The 19078-nt window shown below is 35.4% G+C and overlaps 1 protein-coding gene across 1 annotated transcript; it reads right to left on the bottom strand.

Annotated features, from left to right (window-relative positions):
* Positions 1-359: 359 nt before the first annotated feature.
* Positions 360-12889, bottom strand: LOC106060473 (LHFPL tetraspan subfamily member 3 protein-like). Its single transcript, XM_013218370.2, has 4 exons — positions 12610-12889; positions 8041-8449; positions 4208-4447; positions 360-2563 (listed from the first exon to the last, which is right to left on the bottom strand). The coding sequence occupies exons 2-4, from the start codon at positions 8447-8449 to the stop codon at positions 2403-2405; spliced, it is 810 nt and encodes a 269-aa protein (XP_013073824.1). The 5' UTR covers positions 12610-12889; the 3' UTR covers positions 360-2402.
* Between the last annotated feature and the right edge of the window lie 6189 nt (positions 12890-19078).

The following is a 19078-nucleotide window of genomic DNA, read 5'->3' on the forward strand; positions in this document are numbered from 1 at the left end:
TCACACACAAATGAAGCAGACGACACGGTTTGAATGAAATATCACACACAAATGAAGCAGACGACACAGTTTGAATGAAATATCACACACAAATGAAGCAGACGATACGGTTTGAATGAAATATCACACACAAATGAAGCAGACGACACGGTTTGAATGAAATATCACACACAAATGAAGCAGACGACACAGTTTGAATGAAATATCACACACAAATGAAGCAGACGATACGGTTTTAATGAAATATCACACACAAATGAAGCAGACGACACGGTTTGAATGAAATACACACAAATGAAGCAGACGATACGGTTTGAATGAAATATCACACACAAATGAAGCAGACGATAAGGTTTAAATGAAATATCAGAATTACCAAATTTATTTACTTTCAGACAGCAGGATAAAAATAATTGAGAAAAAATATTATATTATATATAACGAAACATGAATACTATATATTATATGTATGTATGGTCTTGTACAGTCAACATTTGTAGAGATATGAAAACAGTATAGAGATCACAAAAAAAACAGCTTCGTTTGAAAACTTCCCAATAAAACGAAACAATTCTAACGAGTTCTTTCAATAAGCTATAGAAATAAATAGAAACACTTGGACAGTAATATCTTACAATAGGAGTAGGAACCTAGGAAGATTGAAAAATGGAATGTTATTGTTTTTATTTTATTCAAATTATGTCTTCAGTTGTTCTTTATTTTGCTCCCATTTAGTAAATTAGCACAAATTTGGTGTTAGAAAAAATTCATGATGGTTGGCAAAATAATGTTGGAGAATCATCGTAGTATGGGGAAGATTTACACCTAGAACTATACATTTAAAAATATGTTTAAACATTATATTTGTTCAAAAAACAGGAAAAGATAAAGTACACGATTGATTGCAAATTTTACGAAACAAAATTCATAAATATTAAGGCATAAGTAAAAAAAAAAAAATAAAAAAAAAAAAGAACTATCTATTGAGACAAAATATTTTGTCCATTTTATTGGCATGCTTCAGATAGTAGCTGAAGATGAAAACAGTAGTTATAAAAGAAAATGGGAAATAACCGAGGAAATTGCGTTTTTTTTTTGTTGCTACTGTTATTTTCTACAATGATGGTCATATAATGATACGAACTGGAAACTATGTGCGATTCATTTGATTTTTCAACAAAGAAGCGCTGACCAACAGGGTATGCACTTTTTCTTCTAGAAGACGTGATAATACTAATGATAATGAAAATCACTCCACATGATATGGTATTAAATGAATGTCGAAAAAAACAACAGAACCACTCAGCGATGTAGAAATGTTGCTATATTGAGGAACATGTGCATAAGTGAGAACTGTGGGGGGGTTCTCGTCCAAAGGGCCGTCGGCCACCTTTCAGAGATTGAAAATGTTGTCGTCCACGGACCAGCCAATGGAAAGAGAGACTCAATCACGTGATAGTTTAAGTCAGATGAATTCTAAATCATTTAGAAATATGTTTTGGCTTAAGGTTTTGGCTCATGGATTTGGCGCGACTTGGCTCATACAACGATTAAGAAGAGCTAACACTTGAAAGGACTACAAAATGAAATAGATGAGACTAAATGGAAAGTCAACTTTGTGCAATAGAATCTACTGTACAGTGGTAGGCATGTCAATCGTGGAAGAACGAGATAAAACTAGTGAAGCACAAAGTCTTCGAAAGTACTTGCACGAAAAACAAATGTCACTTTTTAATTTACAGCATGAATAAATTATCAAAACATACAAGGCTTTATGAATTTTTTTACCAAAAAAAAAATTAACTTATCAATACCAAAACTGTAGAAACTTTTACTATTTGAAAATATGGCTTCTTAAAATTATATTTTCAATTTGATGATAAAAATAAGAATAGATTTAATTTAATCCAGATATATTATTGTTTAATTTGATATGCAGAAAAGATTTATTTTTGAAAACATATGGCTTGATATTGTGGTTCCCAACCCAGAAGGTCCGTGAACCCAAATGCTGTTTTTCTTTGGTCTCGTACAGGGCGCTTGCTGGTTTTTATTGGTCAATAAAAATTATATGAAGTGGGATCGTGGCTTAAATAGGGTTGGGAACCATATGCTTGAAATCTTTCACCTTTTTGATGATACAGAATTTTGACATTTAGTTTACGTTTTGTATAGTCTCATCACATATAATGGCTACACTATAAAACAAAACGGAGTCTTGTATGCATAATTTGTTTTAAGATCAGGATGGGACTATACAATGGTGTTTTTTTTCTAAATATACATGCATAAAAGTGATCCTAAAACATACTCAACATTAATTAATTATATTTTTCTTTTTTCAAGTTTTTGATTTATTTTTAAGTATTTTGTGCGCGCTGGTGTTTGAGGAGTGGGTTCTTTTAAAGCTGGAAGCCGCCTCTGGATCGTGGTTTCTCTGAATGCCGTGAATATTCACTGTATCGGTCTGTGTCCACTACTGGCACTGTGTTTGGTACTGCGACCACCTGGGGCTGGATAGGTATGGATTTTTTAGACAGAGAGTCGTAACCATTCAGCTCAGCTGTGGATAGAGAATTTAAAAATAACAATAAAGGAAAAAGTTAATAATAATAATAATAATAATAATAAGGCGGTACTGCTGCAGACCTGCCACATCAGTAGAAAATTCCTCAGTAAAAACTGATAAAGGAACTATAATGAATTTTGTTTCTCTTTAACGAAACTCAACCCTGGCACTGCCAGAGAATGAATACTCGTTCGCTTCTAACATAATAATAATAATAATCTTTATTATCCATAAGGAAATATGTCTTAATATTTGTGTATTACACCGAACAAAACATTATAACTATAGAAAATCAAAATATACATTGACACTAGACACACACAGAATGTAGGCCTACATATGAAATGTTTATATCAGATAGTTGCATTGTATTGACTGAAATGTAAGTACATGAAACCGGCTTTTGCAAAATGCAGGCATTCTATAGAATACACTATTAAATTGCAAGACGAGTTACGCTATTGTGTACGTCAGTATAGACCATACAGGTACACGTTTTTTTTTCTTTTGTCTATGTCTGAATCTGTGTAAATATTTTAGACAAAAAATTGATATGCGCAGAAGCCTTGTTTAATATTTAAATTAAATAATAATTAAATTGTTTAGTTTTCCACGGTTATACCAACAAAACGTTCGATCAGCTTATAGATCAAGATCTAGTCATATGGTTCCTCCTTAGAAGTCTTATTTGCTTTGATCACAGAGTTTTCTTTCACCTTTCATACAGCACAATATAAAAAAATCGTTTAGTATCAAGAATTTACTTCTAGATTAATAATAAAGTTGTACAAAGCATACACACTTAGTCGTAATTAAACAAACTTCAAACTTTAGAGAATAAGACACAATTATTTAGATTACTTCCGTTTCGAAATATTATTCCAAAAACTTAGATTATAAATAAAACAATTTAAATCACCATTTCATACTTTGCCTGTAGCAGTTCTATTTAATGGCATCGTATGCAATGCCTAGGCAAAGTAGTAAATGGAGAAATCATTGCCTACTTTGCATGAAATTTTCAGGCATTCTACAGAATAGATAAAAATTATTTAGGTTTAATCTGATCAACACAGAACACAAAATCCAAACATAAATCTCTCTCTCCGTCTTGTTTCACACACACACATACGCAAGGGCACACACACACAGTCCCTATGAATTCAAAAGGGTTTTAAATGCTTATCCTTAGATTCTGATCTTAAGATGTGTTACATAGCAAGTACATGTCATTCACAGAATACGTTGCAAGGAGCAGAGTAAAGTATTGTACTTCAGCTATTGTGAATCGGACATGGGGGGGGGGGTGTTGGGGAAATGTCATTGGTGCTTACAGTTGCGTAAGGGGAGGGGGATACAAATTGAAAATCCCTCCAGGGCCCCCATTTGAAGGCGTCCCGAAAGTGAGTGTCTAAAATTAGTTTTTACATTAAATATTATGCCCTTATCTCATATCATGATATCGAATATCAAAAAGAGGTCCCCCCCCCCCCCGCGGGTCCACAAATTCCTAGCCACGCCACTGGGTGCTTATGGTTTGACTCATAAGAAATAGAGTAGCATTCTACTTCAGCTATTGTGAATTGGACTCGGGGGTGGGGAAATGTGTTTGTTGCTTATGGTAGACTATCTCCTTACATTTAGTCACTGTGCCAGTAGTCGAGTAGACGTCTATTTTGGCTCTCTTGGAGGCGAGGAAAAACGCCAACAGGGCAAGAACGAAGGCGTCAAATATGCCGAGAATGGCGAGAATGTATGCCCAGCGGACACCACACTCCCCTATCCTATACTCCCCAGCATTGTTACCACACAGGTCGTAAACCTCTTTCTGACCCCAGCCTGCTGGGTAGATGACGCAGGCCAGAAACATGAAGATAGCTGGAGATTAAAAACAAAACGTAATGAGTGTGCTTAAGTAGACCTTTGGGAGAAGTTATAAAATTTAAAATGTACAAAATTCAGTTTTTTTTATTTATAAAATATAAAGCTTCAATACATGATGAGATTGAATAATTGCTAAATTAAAACACAACATACGCTGCTACTTGAAGAGTTAGTTATACAACTTCTGCATTGGTAAATGAATTTATGTTTACATAATAACAACAAAGGCTTCTTTAAAATCCTAGTATTTCCACAGCAAGTCCTACACGGCACCTCCTCGTGGTGTCAGAAGAAAAATAAGACTGTGAAGCCCCAGGCTCATCTGTAAAAGTCCCGAAGGAGGCTCAGTCCCAAGATGTGAGACAGTCATGGCCTGGTCGGCGTGTGGACACAAACCAAACCCCTAAATATAGGTTACTAGCTGAACCACCTTGTGTATTTCCCTATAAAATCCAAGGCTTAGGGAGTAAACCCTAACAGAAAATTCAGTTTTGGGGCCCCACAGTGGGGGAGGGGGAGTAACATTGGTCAAACCACTTCTCACTAGCAAACTCCTAAAGCCACCGATGTGCAGTGGGATTACCAGAGAGTCGAGAGTTGTCGTTTGGGCAGCCCAACAATTGCAAACATACCGCTAAGGCTTTCCCCTAACAATTGAGTTTTTACGTCTTCTCTTGAGATGTTAAATTCAACAGACGCCAGCTGTGACAAAGATAATATTGCCACAACTATTGCAGACAAAACCATTGTTTGCTAAGAGTCGATTAAAGGTATGTTTTTCGTTCTATGTCTTAAGGTCTATTCTGTCAGGGGTTCCTCACAAGTAGAAATAAGCTAACGCCTAAAAACTTGACATTAAGGCATTTCCGGGGAGAACCTCAGTTACAAAGTCCTCTTCTAGGATCTCCAAAAAGGATTGCCATTGGCTTACGGTTATTCTCCAAGCGGGAATGAATTGGTGCTGTCAAACATTAAACATTTCTCCCATACTGTTGTGAAAGACATCCAGTTTGTATATAGCATTTAAAAGTAGAAACTGTTTTGCAAAGGTGGATTTAATTCTTGAGACTTTTTCTTTCATGAAAAATTTACAATCGTATTAAATACAGTTAAAAGTAGCGACTTAGATACAAAAGTATCCTATGTTTGTTTTTACTTTATTGAATGAATTTAACTTACAATGTCAAATCATGAGAGTATAAACACTATTAATAGATCCGGAAGCAGACAGGAAGAAGAAGTAAAAATTAGAGCGAGATTAGAGGGCAGTCACGATGTAGCTTCAAGTCACCAGCTAGTTAAGACAGAGAGAGAGAGAGAGAGAGAGACAGACAGAGTCACAGAGAGAAGAAAATAGAGAATAAAGTCAATCATCCTGTGGCTAAAAGAGAAGTCAGTCATTAAGTAGATAAGAGAGGTCAGTCATCATGTATCTAAGAGAGGTCAGTCTCATGTATCTAAGAGAGGTCAGTCATCATGTATCTAAGATAAGTCAGTCATCATGTATCTAAGATAAGTCAGTCATCATGTATCTAAGATAAGTCAGTCATCATTTATCTAAGAGAAATCAGTCATCATGTATCTAAGAGAAGTCAGTCATCATGTATAAAAGAGAAGTCAGTCATTATTTATCTAAGATAAGTCAGTCATCATGTATCTAAGATAAGTCAGTCATCATGTATCTAACATAAGTCAATCATCATGTATCTAAGATAAGTCAGTCATCATTTCTAAGAGAAGTCAGTCATCATGTATCTAAGAGAAGTCAGTCATCATGTATCTAAGATAAGTCAGTCATCATGTATCTAAGATAAGTCAGTCATCATGTATCTATAATAAGTCAATCATCATGTATCTAAGATAAGTCAGTCATCATTTATCTAAGAGAAGTCAGTCATCATGTATATAAGAGAAGTCAGTCATCATGTATCTAAGAGAAGTCAGTCATCATGTATCTAAGAGAAGTCAGTCATCATGTATCTAAAATAAGTCAGTCATCATTTTTCTAAGATAAGTCAGTCATCATGTATCTAAGAGAAGTCAGTCACCATGTATCTAAGAGAAGTCAGTCATCATGTATCTAAGAGAAGTCAGTCATCATGTATCTAAGAGAAGTCAGTCATCATGTATCTAAGAGAAGTCAGTCATCATGTATCTAAGAGAAGTCAGTCATCATGTATCTAAGATAAGTCAGTCATCATTTATCTAAGAGAAGTCAGTCATCATGTATCTAAGAGAAGTCAGTCATCATGTATATAAGAGAAGTCAGTCATTATGTATCTAAGATAAGTCAGAATTATGTATCTAAGAGAAGTCAGTCATCATGTATCTAAGATAAGTCAGTCATCATGTATCTAAGATAAGTCAGTCATCATTTATCTAAGAGAAGTCAGTCATCATGTATCTAAGAGAAGTCAGTCATCATGTATCTAAGATAAGTCAGTCATCATGTATCTAAGAGAAGTCAGTCATCATGTATCTAAGAGAAGTCAGTCATCATGTAACTAAGAGAAGTCAGTCATCATGTATCTAAGAGAAGTCAGTCATCATGTAACTAAGAGAAGTCAGTCATTATGTATCTAAGATAAGTCAGTCATCATGTATCTAAGAGAAGTCAGTCATCATGTATCTAAGATAAGTCAGTCATCATGTATCTAAGAGAAGTCAGTCATCATGTATCTAAGAGAAGTCAGTCATCATGTAACTAAGAGAAGTCAGTCATCATGTATCTAAGAGAAGTCAGTCATCATGTAACTAAGAGAAGTCAGTCATCATGTATCTAAGAGAAGTCAGCCATCATGTATCTCAGATAAGTCAGTCATAATGTTGCTAAAAGATAAGTCAATCATCATGTAGCTAAGAGAGGTCAGTCATCATGTATCTAAGAGAGAAGTTAGTCATCATGTATCTAAGAGAGGTCAGTCATCATGTATCTAAGAGAGGTCAGTCATCATGTATCTAAGAGAGGTCAGTCATCATTTAGCTAAGAGAGAAGTCATTCATCATGTATCTAAGATAAGTCAGTCATAATGTTGCTAAAAGATAAGTCAATCATCATATAGCTTAGAGAAGTCAGTCATCATGTATCTAAGAGATAAGTCAGTCATAATGTTGGTAAAAGATAAGTCAATCATCATATAGCTAAGAGATGTCAGTCATCATGTATCTAAGATAAGTCAGTCATAATGTTGCTAAAAGATAAGTCAATCATCATATAGCTTAGAGAAGTCAGTCATCATGTATCTAATAGATAAGTCAGTCATCATGTATCTAAAAGATAAGTCAGTCATCATGTAGCTAAGAGAGAAGTCAGTCATATATGTTTTGGGGATAAGCTATAGAAATGATTAAAAAAATCGAGAATTAAAGATTTAAAAAAAAAAGATCTTTTTAAAAATTATACAGCTTCAACAATTCCATGAACAGACTATGAGAACAGTAGTTCTTTGTAAAATTAATTAACTACCTCTCCAAAATAAAATACACAAAACGAGGATTATTGCATCCTTTACTACAGTTCTCTCCCCTTAAAAAAAAACAAGGCAAAAGGTTTTAAAACAGGTCTAATGTCTATGGATTCGACTTACAGCAGACGAGTTCCAATATCCCACAAAAGATAAACACTGCCGTCTTTTTAAAACAGAAAAACAACATGAGCGCCGCCACTGTGATGAGCATGAGAAGAGCAGCCACACCGCAGAAGAACGTGGTGGCTTTAAAAGGTCCGTTTAGGATTGTGTCAAAGTCTGTGAAAGAGCCGCTGCAGATGTATCGAGTGTTGGCGGAGTCCGGGTAGCAGTAGGCGTACACACCCATGTGACCATAGCCTACAGATTCCTCTGTGTCGCCGATCCACTGGGGCTGCACAAAGCAGACGATGTTCAGGATGCACCAGACGATGGTCAGAACTGCCCAGAGTACAGAGACGGCACGGTACTCTCGCATGTACCGGAAGTGGTAAACTTTGACTATTTCTTGTGAATATTTCTGGTCCATCTGAGGAGAATTGATATAAAAATAAATAAACTTAAATGTAAAGAAAATAATTTTGTAATTTTGTTTAAAATTTTAACCATTAAAAAAAAACTACCAAAGTTATCTCATTCATTCCCTATTTATGAGGAAAAGTAAAGAATCGTGCAGAAAGGTAAAATAATATCTTGATTCCATGGGCGTAGTTGTCTTTTTTTTTCGGGAGGGGGGGAGGTAACAAAAATCTCTCTGTGTATATATGTGTTATGGCAAAACCCCGAAGTGTTGGCCATTTCGAAAAATGGCAAATATCCGATCTACTTGAAATTAAAAAATGTTTATTCTATTTTGGCAACCTTTTCGCGACAGTCCTGGCCAATTACCCGATCTGCTGAAGCAAGACTGTCCAGAAAGCATTGCAGCTATAGATTCCTGCGTAAAATGGTGGGCTTCGCTGTGACGATAATTTTCATTTTTCCTGCTTCCTGCTTTTTTTTTTTTTTAAAGAGAATGTGCTGCCTCTGTCAAAATTTTGACTTCTTTTAATTATCCTGACAGCGGTTTCATTGTCATTAGTTATTCCTCAACTTGTGCGTTTTTGGCACCGGACATTTTGGCGCTAAATGTTCTAGAGACATGGCATACATGATAATTTATTTTAAAAAATTGATACATATCTTATGTTTAGTATGTGCGTTTGTGTGCTAATGTATTTGTGTGCGAAGCTCTGGCGCAAAGCGTTATTACAATCTCTTCTGTTAGCATACACTCGTGGTCTTAAAACGTTGAGAGTTGGAAGGATGGAAATCTGGAAAAATTGGCTGTGAAGTTGGCAGCTTGTCGCGCTAATAACAAGTCAGAAAACAGATATTTTTACCAAATTACTGTTACACGTTTGACACGCGTTGCCAATCTCAGCGAATCTAGGATCTACTGCCTACGTCTAAAGTTTCGGTAAGATCTCCAATGACCTTTGGGGAAAATTGTTCTCCCACATTTAATCAACGCTGGATACATTTTGGCTTGAAGAGCTTTGAAGGTAAAAAAAAAAAGTGCTGCCAATATGTCAGTTTTGATTGTGAAACGAGTCCGAGAGAATGGAGTTGCTAAGAAAATGTTTTTTTTCTGGATAGGGCGTGTGAAGAATAACATTATACATACGCCTCATTGATTATTTATCTTAATGATTGTTTTTTATTCTAGGCTTTCATGGGTTAAAGAGCTCTTTTAAATCTTTCTAAAGCCTTTAATTGGGAATGTAAAAAAAATGAAGTAATCAGGAGACACTGCAGCGTTATGAATTCACACGACTAGCTGTATAAAATAATTTGCTTTCTAAAAGTATTAGAGCTATCTCGTAAACAACTTAAATAAGTCGATATTTAAAGTTATTTCTGTTAAGAATATAATAATAATAATAATTACGAGAAGCATATCCTAAAACTCAATGTTGTTGACAAATGCCGAAAATGAATGTGGAAATATGGGTGAGTCGATTGAACACATAATGTCCAGCCTTATCAGAATCTGCCTACCTAGGTCGCCATAACCAAGATGCAAAATTAATACACCAACACTTGACCTTGACACATAATTTGATTATAAGGATACTACTCCTTATTACAAATACTCGCCACAAAAGGTTCTCGAGTCTACTGATCACTTATTGTACTGGGATAAGCCTATTTTGACTGACAAAACGGTAGACTTTAATTGCCCTTGCCTGCTGTTTAATTGATATGAAAAAAAAACCGCTACCATTATTGACATCGCCGTACCACTGTCTCATAATAGAAGAAAAAAATTTAATGGAAAAACGAAGAAAACGTGGGAATCTTGGTGTGGAGATTACGCGTTTGTGGGAGATTAAGCGTTTGTGGAAGATTAAGCGTTCATACAATATAGCTCATTGTTTTGTATCAACCGAGAGGATAATGACAACCGACACCACAGACACTTCAAGGCCCTTAACATTCCTAAGAAGACTCTCGTTGCCTGTCACAGGGCGGTACTGCTGCAGACCTGCCACATCCCCAGGGAATTTCTCAGTGGACACTCATAAAGGGACTACAATCAATTTTGCTTCTCTTTAACGAAACTGGAGGCGCGGTGGCTGAGTGGTAAAGCGCTTGGCTTCCGAAACGGGGACCGGGATTCGAATCCTGGTGAAGACTCTAATGGGTACCAGACATTAGTTGGGGAAAAGTAAAGGCGGTTGGTCGTTGTGCTGGCCACATGACACCCTCGTTAACCGTAGGCCATGGAAATAGAAGACATTTACATCATCTGCCCTATAGACCACAGAGTCTGAAAGGGTAACTTTACTTTTATTTTAACGAAACTTGACCCTGGCAGCGCCAGAGAATGAATACTCCTTCGTTTCTAACAGAATTTCGTTGTGTGGGTGATGTGACTCGTAACCAAATCCCTGCATTTCTGTCAGAAGCTGTGGACTAGAATGAATTTTGTTTTCCTATAACTGAACTCGACCCTCTCAGTGCCAGGAAATAAATATTAGATCATTGCTATAAAGATAGTGATGATGATAATAATCTTTATGATCCTTGAAATGTGTCTTACAATAATGAATTACGCCTAACTTATTATAAAATAGCAAAATAATTATATGAATAGACGTTCATTTAACAATTTCACCAGAACATTACAATAGGAATTTACGTCAGAAAGTTGGGTGGACACAAGGGCGACCTAATGGCAGGTACCCATTAGGACTGAAGGGACTCGAGGCACCCCTAAAGGTGCCAAAAAATAAAAATCCTAGTCTTCACCAGGATTCGAACCCAGGACCCTAACCAAGCGCTTAACCACTCAGCCACCGCGCCCCCTTTTTAAAAAAGATTTATGTTCATTTTCTTTTTCACTTTCTAGCAATGCAGAATCAAATTTTCTAAGGCCTCAAAATTTTAAGGAGTGGAGAAATATTTGGTTAAGAAAATTTATTTGTTTTCTAAAAATCTAAAAATAATTCTGAACTACATGTCACCATAGTATATAACAACGGTGTTCGATCACACATGTGTTAATATGAGATTGTAACACACAGTGTACTAGTAACGGGACCCGGGTCTTGTTTTCATGTACTGTAAATACAGCTCGAAAAATTCAACCAGAAATAAAGAAACCATCGAGAAACACGTTCATTTGTCCCAAGTAGCAAATAGTTTGCCTTCGGGGTACCATCCCGTAAATGAAATCACTGCTTCAAAGAGACATGGCGGCAGGGAGGAGTCTCAACAATCTGTTCAGGGCGTAAAGTGTGTCAGAGAGAGAGAGAGAGAAGAAATGGAGGTGTGGGAGAGATATTAATGGTATTTGTTTGCACTGTAGCATATAACTGTAGCATATAGCATATATCATATCCAAGATTTACAAGTAGGAAAGAGGTGCATTAATATATTAAATTTATGGAAATAAAGGAAAAAAGAAATGTAGTTTGACCAACACGTTAACTCCCTAGCCTATAAAGAACGTGTAAGAATATGATTTCTAAACAACTCGATAATAAAAGAAACTAGATGTTAAAAAACAATAGATCTACTATCTTTGAAATAAAGTTTTGCTCCAGATCTACTATCTTTGAAATAAAGTTTTGCTCCAGATCTACTATCTTTGAAATAAAGTTTTGCTCCAGATCTATTATCTTTGAAATAAAGTTTTGCTCCAGATCTACTATCTTTGAAATAAAGTTTTTCACCAAACAGAGGTGTTCATTGATTCTAGAGTTACTGTTCTTGAATTGGGCGTGAAAGGTGGAATTTTATCATTGCTCGAATATGGAGGTGGTCATCAAATAATCTAGAACAACAACACACACACACATAAACTACATTATTGCAGCTCGTCCTCTTGTCATATTACATAATACGTTATTGTTGTTTATAGATTTGGGGGGGGGGGAGTTCTTAACATTGATTTTTTAAAATCACAATTAAACTCTTTTCTTTTTAAGACAATCACAGCTATAATAAGTCTTCACATAGGGCCTAATTTTTTACTGATCTCTTAGATTATAAATCATGTTAAAACAAAAGTAGCCGACTTATGTAATGTGCACATTTACTACATTAATTGTTGTTATTAATGTTATAGTAAATGTCTCCATCTAAAATGTTTGAATATTATAACTATGAAAAGCTCATCACAATTAATGTATCAGAACTTACGTTTTTTGAAGTAAAGATTATTCCTCCTCTAAGGTGCTACTGATAGATCCCTTCAAGAAATATGACAGGGGGGTGAAGATATGAGCAGTCCCCTGTTCTTTAGATCACTCACACTAATCACAGAAAAAAAAAAAGATGTGTGTTTTAAATTCTATGTTTCTACTTTAAACAAAACGTTTGAAAAAAAAATGGGTGAGGTCCATGCTAACATAGAATCATGCGCACAGCACATTTCCTACCAAACATATTTAGACTGTTCACAAATACAAAGCCTACACACACACACACAAGCGCACACGTTAGACCGGCTGAATTAAGATCGTGTTGTGAATGAGAAACCTGTCCGTCCAGTTTTAGGCGCGACGCCGCTACACTACCTGACTATATTTATCTACCACCTTATACCATAGAGAGGTCCGAGAAAAGAATGTGGCTATTGATCCGGACTAAACAAAATTGCTAAAAAAGAAAATAAAAAATTAAGATAACTTTTATTTTTAATATCATGAATGTAAAGATACAGAGATCTAGATCTATGCAAGCTTAATGATATCTGGTGATTTTACTGCAACTAAGCAAAATGTTACGAAAAAAATTAGTAGGCTACCTTTTTTTTTTAGGCGGATAGAGACACTTCAACTCTAACCCCCGACCTACACACACACACTAATATAAAGGACGGCTCTATTGGAGAGTTTCATACATAGCGAAAAAAACTATAAATAGCTGGTTTTTTTTTTTAATTGGTGTATCCGGTGTAGCCTACAATGTAAAATGTTGACAAGCTTTTCAAGTTATATAATAGGTCTAAATTTGAAAGAACTGCAGAATCAAATTCTCTAAGCGCTTCTGTTTGTAGCACAAAATTATTTCAACATCAAGGAAGCATTAGACTTTCACTCTGTGACTTAAGACTTATTTAAAAAACAAAAAACAAAATGGGCAACTAAATAGCGGTAGCCTAATCTATCAACCTTCTATAGGCCTCTATATATATATAATTCTCTTTATGGCTCAACAGTTTGGACACCAAAAAGTAATGGAAAGATCACTCTTTATTTCTGCAAGTCCCACGTAACTTTAGCGGCGAAAAAAAGAGGGGGGGGGAGGAGAACAAGTAGTATTCACCCGTCACTAAATAGCAGGATTTAACCATTGTGACCAAGAAGTCATGGAAAGATCACTCTTTTATTTCTGCAAGTAGGACTAGAGTTACCCTACGTAACTTAAGCGGCGAAAACAAAAGAGGGGGGAGAACAATTAATCTACTCTGTATTCACCCGTCACTAAATAGCAGGGCAGACTTAACCATTGTGGGGTTCTATGCGAAACGGATTTCGCGGGGCCAAGTTTGGGTAAGGATACGGATAATAAGTGAAAATTAAGAGTTTGTATTAGAAAATAAATTCGTTTTTGCTTTTTGTTCATTCTTTACTACGTACAGAATTACTTTACGAGCCTTGCGTGTATCGGATTCATACAGTATATCATAAAAATTATGTTTCCTACATAGATCACGCTCAATAGCAAGAATTACAGAATTATTCAATCCATCTTCGAGAATTGTTGATATCAATTAATTCTTCGTTAGTCTGAAGCTTCTTTCACCAGATTCCACAATTAAGGGTATTGCATAATGCCGTTTTTTTTTTTAAATCGCGCGTAGGATTGGCGTTTTCCACATTGAATGACACCCCAAAATGACAATTTTTGTCTGTATATTTCAGGAGATTTTTATGAGTTTTCAAAAGATTTTTAATAATTTCCGGAGATTTCCAGGACTTTTTCATATTTTTGCAATTTTAGGAGATTTCCAGGAGCTCTTGGTAAATCAGGAGGCCGCGGGAAATCTGTTATAAGTTATAAAATGGTTTAATTAAATAATTTAGCGCGGGGCCTATGAAAGTGCGGGGCCCACTGCGGTCGCATAGGTTGCAGTGGCCTAAGGCCGACCCTGGAAAATAGCGGTGTATGCTACGCCGTGGGTCGACTAGTATAGAAAATTTGACACAAAGATCAACTGCCAAGCTACTATCAAGTTGAAGATGGAAAAGCCACACCCTAAGCAAAGCCTGCATCCAACATTTCGAGGCAAGCCCTCACCTGGAACTCCCAAAGAAAGAGGAAGAGGGGACGGCCCAGGATTACATGGCACCGCGATTTGGCAGCAGATGTCAAGCAAGACGTGGGGACAGTTGGAGAGACTCGACCAGAACCAAGACTAAGACACCTTGAGCTTATTAAGACTGTTGGTGGCATATGCCCAAAACTGGACAACAGGTAGAGAAGAAGAATCAATTTTCCGATCAACAAAACTGTTAGACGTGAAGCTGAAACACGATGGAGTGTCAGAGCACAAGCGGTTAGCGTAACTGTCTAATAAAATTAGCTCATAGCTATAATACCACAAGCCTTAATTGTAAGCATACAAAAACAAAACAGTAAGCCTTATATATTAACAAAGTTAGGTAGATACTGCGTGTAATAAAGGCCTATATTATAGATTAATATCGATTATATTATAGATATTTTGAGTTAGGTAATACATCTACATTCATCAGTTATGATAGGTGTAGTAAAACAACTATAAATTATAAAGGATAACATTTATAAGAGGAGTTGTTTGTTTGTTTTTTCAGTGGTTCAGCATTCATAGGCTTATAACAGAGTTGGAACGATATAGCCTACTTGAGATTTTATTTCCATCATTAGTCCATGTACTTATCCGCGACTATACGTTGATCATCAAAAACACTTCTTCAAAAAGAGGCACTCGGATAAGATTTCATTTAAACATGCTTAATGAAATATACAAACACTCTTGTTTTTTAAGAAGCATGCATATTTAAATAAATAAAATTTCATTTTATTCAATTATAATGCTATTATACCCTAAATGTATTAACCAGAATATATTCCTAAGAGGTTAAACTAGTCAAATACACTGTTTTTGAAAAATCGATTTTTTTGTCATTTTCCCCTTATTTTGACTACCTGTCCCCCCTTAATGAAATGTACAAACACTCTTGTTTTTTAAGAAGCATGCATATTTAAATAAATAAAACACTTTTTATCATTCTGTCATGCAATTGATTTCAAGTTACAATAGGCTTACAGTACCTACTGGTAAAACATCTTTTATATCAATACCACATTATTTTAGATAATAAAAAAAAAGGGGGGATTACTTTCTGCATTATATGCCTTCGATAGGCCTACATTATTTAGGCCTGTTAGTGGGTTTTTCTGTATCAACATATTAAATTCGATTATTTATTTCTTTAAGTCCAACATGTTTCCAACATTAGGCCTACTTCTGAGATGAAGATCATTACATCCTAGCCCAAACCTCCCCGTAGGACGACGGGAGATGTCGGATGTCAGTGTTCAAACCCGACACCATCGAGACGGCAGTGCAGAGCGCATATATAGCACATGACCAGGCAGCCATCCATTTGTTGGTTTGTAGGCACATGCCATTGGATTAAACATCGGTTCCGTAAGGTTTTTATTGGCGGAAGTGTTAATGGAAATAAGCAAACCACAAACTATAAAATGCTTCCAATGGCATGCGCCTCATAGATCTATAGTAATTATTCTATACCATTTGGACGCAGAGCTTCTGGATACTTACAATCTATAACTTTGCGCGGCTTCTAAATGGGGGAATCCTGACGGTACGGTTCATAGTGTTCATACTCTAAAATAGAGCCTTGAGATTCCTATAAAACTTAAAAAAAAAAGTGACAGTAAATGTAGGCCTAATGGTTATGGAAGTAAAACAATAAAATGGTATACGTTGATCGAGTTGATCTACAATACTACATAATGATAATCTAGAATCTATATCTATATCTCGACATATAGATCTATAGATCTACGCAGGGCCGGTCTTACAGATTGCGGGGCCCTATGCGAAACGGATTGTGCGGGCCCATTGTCACATGTGGGTTGCGATAAGGATAATAAGTGAAAATTAAGATTTTGTATTTGAAAATAAATTTGTCTTAGCATTTTATTCATACTTCACTATATAAGTACAAAATCGCTGTCAAATTTACTTTACGAGCCGTAGACAGCTAGTGGACTTAGTTTTCCAACAAAAAGCCGATAAACATTTAGATCTGCCTTTAAGATTTACTATCGATTAGCAAAATATCGCTTTTGTCTTTTTTAAGAGGTCGAGATATATTTAGATCTAAATTCTAATTTATATTTGTATGCCAGAGACTATAAAAGTAAATTAAGTGTTTGAACTCCGTTTTGGATAAAATTCGCCTTTTTATTATATTTTTATTAAATGAAAGATGACAATGCCTTTTTTTTAGTTTTCACCGAAATGACAATTTTTTCTGTTTTTAAGGAGATTTACTTCAGTTTTCAGAAGATTTTTAATAATTTCAGGAGATTTTCATGACTTTTTCGTAAACTATATTTCAAAATTTCAGGAGAATTCCAGGAACCATTTCTTAATAAGTCAAAATTTACACATGGAACTATACTAATGGAACACCAGCTTCGAGTTTTTTACAAAGACAAAGAGAGTCGAAGTGCCGTCGCGCATCTTTTTTCGCGCACCATACCATTTTGAAAAATCGATGAGAATGCCAAAGAAGAAATTTACTCCGAGAGCCACTTGGATTGACCTTCATTGAGAGTAAAACTTCCCCACACTATATTTTATTAGATCTGTAAAAACTTTATCCATTTTCTGACTATCTGATAAAATAGATATAATTTCCCTGAATAAGAGATCGTCACAAAAGTTATTTTTTTCGATCACCCTATAAAATGCCACTTATTTTCCAAAAAATAGAATCTAAATTCCGAAAATACAATCTTTCAGTGTTTCTGTGTTTGGTTTATTTACACTAAATCTGGATGAAGACCTGTCTACCGTTCCGCTAAATGCGTATTTGTTACGATATACTAAATTGCACGAAATAAAAATAGGAGGCCTAATACAGTTTTGACACTCCAAGCTACACATTTCTAATCGTTTTTTTTTTATTATCGAAAGGACTAGGCTATAGGCATACACGTCTCGTGGGAAACAAAGAAAAAGTTAATCTTGATAATATTGTAGCCTAAATAAAATGACAAAAAAAAACAAAAAAAACTATAGCCTAATCTAAAATGAAATAGATCTAGAGCTAGATTTTATTGGACGAATGATATAAAATAAGTATAAATAATAAGTCATATGAATCTGATAGATCTAAAACAAATACTGATAGAGTCATTCATTAATTAATTGTTAGAATTACTTGACTACCAACTGGGTATTTTTATTGCCAAAATACAATGTATTTTATGTGCATTTATTAAAAACAACAACCAAAAATTAAGCGTTTGACGCAACTAGATCTAATATTAGTAATATATAGATTCTAAATCTAGTTCTAGATCCAGAAAGCTACTTCTCTAATTCAGTTTTCTAGTTTAATTCTAGTTAGATCTAGATGTCTAGACCAGTAGATCTAAATCTAGCCAGGGTTTTTGTCATGGAATAGATTTATAAAACTTCAGCCACCTACTGATCACGATATGACAGATAGGCCTACTCTCTCTACTACTAGTTACTAGAACTAGACTACTCTACATCTAGTATCTAGATCTAGTACTAGTAGATCACTACATTTGACTAGATGATTACTAGATCTAGATCACAGTAAAATTCAATGTGTACTTCCGACTTTAGCTCAACAAACAAGTCTACTCCAAAGTATAGATCTACTAGTAAAGTCACAAAGTGTAAAGGATCATTATATATTCACATAAAAAAAATTATAGGCCTAAATGAATCGAATAATCAGTCACTAATTTGACTAATCAGTAATCTAAATAGTTGTTTTTTTTAAATGGCAAGTGTTATTCATGACTTCTGACTTGTAAACCAGATGCAGAGATTCTAGTTTTTATTTTGATGACATGTTACGATATATCAATGATATTTAGATAAACTAAAGTACCTAGTGGAACAGACAGAAGGACCATTTAATATAAATATAAGGCAAAGAAGTAAGATGTTTATAATCCATCAAACTATGATCAAACTCACAGAGGACTTGTGTCATTTGTGACGGCATTTCATGCATTTACAGAAGCTACAAACTATTCTACAAAAATGATAGGCTTGTCTTTGATTCCGAAGACTTATGAGGAATGCTATGTTTCCAGTGGCTACTCAGCCCCAGCTGTGACCTACATATTATGCCACACTGAGCACAGGCATAACCATTGTCCACCTGTGGTAGAATCAGTTGTTTTTTTCTTTTTGCCGTCTACCCTCGGCAATTAATTTTCATTGGTGTATACCACACCTTTGTAAGTGACCTCCAGCTGTCTCGTTCTGAAGCTGTATGAAACCAGGTGCTCTCTTATTCTATGTCAGTTAAAGCAAGTTGGCGCCTAAGCTTGTCTTTAAAGCATTTCTGTGGTACCTCTTTATGTGCATATGACATGTTAG

Source organism: Biomphalaria glabrata, chromosome 4 (assembly GCF_947242115.1).
Source record: "Biomphalaria glabrata chromosome 4, xgBioGlab47.1, whole genome shotgun sequence".
NCBI lineage: Eukaryota > Metazoa > Mollusca > Gastropoda > Planorbidae > Biomphalaria > Biomphalaria glabrata.